The 3978-nt window shown below is 45.5% G+C and overlaps 1 protein-coding gene across 1 annotated transcript; it reads left to right on the top strand.

Annotated features, from left to right (window-relative positions):
- Positions 873-1337, top strand: LOC109234928 (craniofacial development protein 2-like). Its single transcript, XM_019400970.1, has one exon. The coding sequence runs from the start codon at positions 873-875 to the stop codon at positions 1335-1337; it is 465 nt and encodes a 154-aa protein (XP_019256515.1).

The raw sequence follows: 3978 nt of genomic DNA, 5'->3' as shown, positions 1-3978 counted from the left end.
ATATTTTTTGAGAAATTATTTTATCTATTTTTAGTGTGAGATTTGAAATAAATCAGGTTTCAGTTGTAACCTAATATGTTTGGTGATTTAGAAATTATAGAAGTATACCGTGACTTGCAATTTATTATCATTTTACTGCAAAAATCATTGACCTTTTACATTTATAAAATTTTTACTTAATTAAAATTAGCATTTGAATACATTTCCTATATGAAAACGTTACAAGTATTTTACTTCAATAGCAGTTGGTGCCTCCCGTTTTCATGTTTTCCTTTGTTGTATTAGTTAAGTTGCTATCTTAGTTCGTATTAGTTTATTTACCGTATTAGTGTGCCAGTAGTTGTAACTTGTCTTTTTCTAGTTCGGTCTGTTGCCTTGTGTGTGTTAGTGATTCCCCTCAGTCTGTCTTAGGTATAGTGGCTGTGGTCTGGGATGGTCGAGTGAGGTCATGTCCTCGGGGGGAGCGGGGGGTGGGGCGGGAGATAGGGCAAGGGTTAGGGCGTGGGTCGGGAGGCAAGGAAGGTAAAGGGAACAAGGGCGTCTATAGGTTGAGAATTGCGTCATGGAACATAGGTACATTAAGGGTAAGTCTATTGAGTTGGCGAAGATCCTCCAGAAGAGGAGGGTTAATATAGCGTGTGTCCAGGAGACAAGGTAGGTAGGGTCGAGGGCAAAGGACGCGGACGGGTATAAACTTTGGTACTCAGCAGTCCAGGGAGGTAAGAATGGAGTGGGTATCTTGGTGGATAGGGAACTTAGAGAGTCTGTGGTTGAGGTTAGACGAGTGAATGATAGATTGATGATTATTAAGTTGGTGGTTGGAGAGTGCACCCTCAAAGTCGTTAGCACCTATGCGCCGCATGCGAGCCTAGATGAGGAGGTTAAACGGCGCTTCTTGGGAGGGGTTAGATGAGATTGTGCGCCAGGTTCCGCCTGCTGAGAAGCTATTCATAGGAGGGGATTTCAATGGTCATATTGGGTCGACTGCAGGTGGTTATGGTGAAGTGCACGAAGGCTTCGGTTTTGGGGAAAGGAACGGAGGAGGTACCTCGCTGTTGTACTTCTCTAAGGCTTTTGGGTTGGTTATTGCGAACTCTAGCTTTCCGAAATGGGAGGAGCATTTGGTTACTTTGCAAAATGCGGTGGCAAAGACTCAGATTGACTATCTCCTCCTCAGGAGGGGTGACAGAGGGCTGTGCAAGGATTGCAAGGTGATCCCGAGTGAGATACTCGCGATGCAGCATAAGCTTTTGGTGATGGACGTTGGTATTATATTAAGGAGGAGGAAAAGGTCTGCTCGAGGAAGACCGAGAATCAGGTGGGGAACCTTAAAATAAGGATAAAGCCCAAGAGTTGGAGGGGCGATTGTCGGCTATGGTAGCTTGGAGAAGCAGTGGTGACGCGAGCACTATGTGGTCAGCGACAGTAGACTGTATAAGGGAGGCTGCGAGAGAGGTGTTAGGGGTCTCGACAGGCGTCTCTGGGGGGCACAAAGGAGACTGGTGGTGGAATGAAGTGGTCTAAGGTAAAGTGGAAGCGAAGAAGGCGGCGTACCTGAAGTTAGTGGGGAGCATAGGTGAGGAAGAGAGGCGAGCGTGCATGGAGAGGTATAAGGTAGCTAGGAAGAAAGCTAAGCTGGCGGTGACAGAGGCTAAGACTACGGCTTATGGTCGTATGTACCAGGAACTGGGGGAAAAAGGCGGGGAGAAGAAATTATTCCGGTTGGCCAAGTTAAGAGAGAGGAAGGCTCAAGATTTGGACCAAGTGAGTTGCATCAAGGACGAAGATGGTAGAGTATTGATGGAAGATGCCCAGATTAAGAGGAGATGGCAGACTTACTTTCATAAACTTCTGAATGAGGAAGGGGATCGAGATATTATGATAAGCGAATTGGAGCATTTCGAGAGTCACCGTGACTCTGAGTGCTGCAGGCGCATCAAGGTTGAGGAGGTCGTGGGAGCTATGCGTAAGATGAGTAGGGGTAGAGCGACCGAGCCAGACGAGATTCTGGTGGAATTTCGGAAGTGTGTGGGGAGAGCAGGTTTGGAGTGGTTGACTGGGTTGTTTAATGTTATTTTTAAGGCGAAGAGGATGCCAGATGAGTGGAGGTGGAGTACAGTGGTTCTAGTGTATAAGAACAAAGGAGATATCCAGAGTTGTAACAATTATAAGGGTATCAAATTACTGAGTCATACCATGAAAGTGTGGGAGAGGGTGGTTGAAGCAAGGGTGCGGATAACAGTGTCTATATCCGACAACCAGTTTGGGTTTAGGCCGGGTCGTTCAACTACATAAGCTATACACCTTGTTAGGAGGTTGGTGGAACTGTACAAAGAGAGGAAGAAGGATCTGCACATGGTGTTTATTGACCTTGAGAAAACGTATGACAAGGTTCCTAGAGAAGTTCTCCGGAGATGCTTGGAGGCAAAAGGTGTGTCAGTTCCCTACATTATGGCAATTAAGGACATGCATGATGGGGCTAAGACTCGGGTTAGGACAGTAGGAGGCGACTCTGAGCATTTTCCGATTGTAATGGGGTTACACCAAGGTTCTGCGCTCAGTCCGTTCTTATTTTCCCTGGTGATGGACGCGCTAACACACCATATTCAAGGGGAGGTGCCATGGTGCATGTTATTCGCCGATGATATAAATCTTATTGATGAGTCGTGAGCCGGTGTCAACGATACGCTGGAGGTTTGGAGACAGACTCTTGAGTCTAAGGGTTTCAGGCTGAGTAGGACGAAGACGGAATACCTAGAGTGTAAGTTCAGCGCTGAGCCGGTGGAAGTTGGCGTGGATGTGAGGCTTGAATCACAGGTTATCCCAAGTAGAGGCAGCTTCAAGTACCTTGGGTCGATTATCCAGGGGGGAGGGGAGATCGACGAGGATGTCACACACCGTATTGGGATAGGATGGATGAAGTGGAGGTTAGCATCTGGAGTCTTGTGTGATAAGAGAGTCCCACCGATACTCAAAGGAAAGTTCTACAAAGCGGTGGTTAGACCGGCCATGATGTATGGGGCTGAGTGTTGGTCTGTTAAGAACTCACATATCCAGAAGATGAAAGCAACAGAAATGAGGATGTTGAGGTGGATGTGTGGGCATACTAGGATGGATAAGATTAGGAATGATGTTATTCGGGAGAAGGTGCACGTAGCTCCCATTGATGCAAAGATGCGGGAATCAAGGCTAAGATGGTTCGGGCATGTTAAGAGGAGAAGCCCAGATGCTCCGGTAAGGAGGTGTGAACGGCTGGTTGTGGAGGGCACGAGAAGAGGTAGAGCGCGACCTAAGAAATATTGGGGTGAGGTGATCAGGCAGGATATGACGAGGCTTCGGATTTCCGAGGACATGACACTTGATAGGAAGATGTGGAGGTCGAGTATTAGGGTTGTAGGTTAGGAGGTAGTTGAGTCTTGCCTTACTTCGCACCTTTGTAAGACTAGTCTGATAGAGTTTTTTGTCTAAGATAGTTAGTGGCAATGTTGTGTCTTGCTATTTTGCTTTTCAATGCAGGACCTTTTGATTAGCTTTCGCTTTTGCTTTGCATATTTCTTCTAGATTTCATATTGTTCCTATTTTTCCTACGATTTCTGTGGTGATACTAATATTGTCTCATTTTTGTCCTTTTATTTTCTTGAGCCGAGGGTCTTCCAAAAATAGCCTCTCTACTCTTTCGGTGTAGGGGTAAGGTCTGCGTACACACTACCTACCCTCCCCAGACCCTACTAGTGGGATTTTACTGGATTGTTGTTGTTGTTGTAGCGGTTGATGAGATCAGAAAATAACCTTATTCCATGCACAACGTGGATTGATGCATTTAATCCCAATGTCTAAAGCTTCTTGTTTAGGATAAATGATTATAGAATTTAATTATATAATAATGCAGCTGTATGTTTGGATGATGATTTATTATATGGACGTAAAAGCACTAGATTATATTGTTGTTAACAACACGAAACCCTTAAAGTTATTTTG

This window comes from Nicotiana attenuata, chromosome 1, assembly GCF_001879085.1.
Source record: "Nicotiana attenuata strain UT chromosome 1, NIATTr2, whole genome shotgun sequence".
In the NCBI taxonomy this organism is placed as follows: Eukaryota; Viridiplantae; Streptophyta; class Magnoliopsida; order Solanales; family Solanaceae; genus Nicotiana; species Nicotiana attenuata.
Note: the sequence above shows the minus strand (reverse complement) of the source record. Positions and strands in the feature narration are given on the sequence as shown.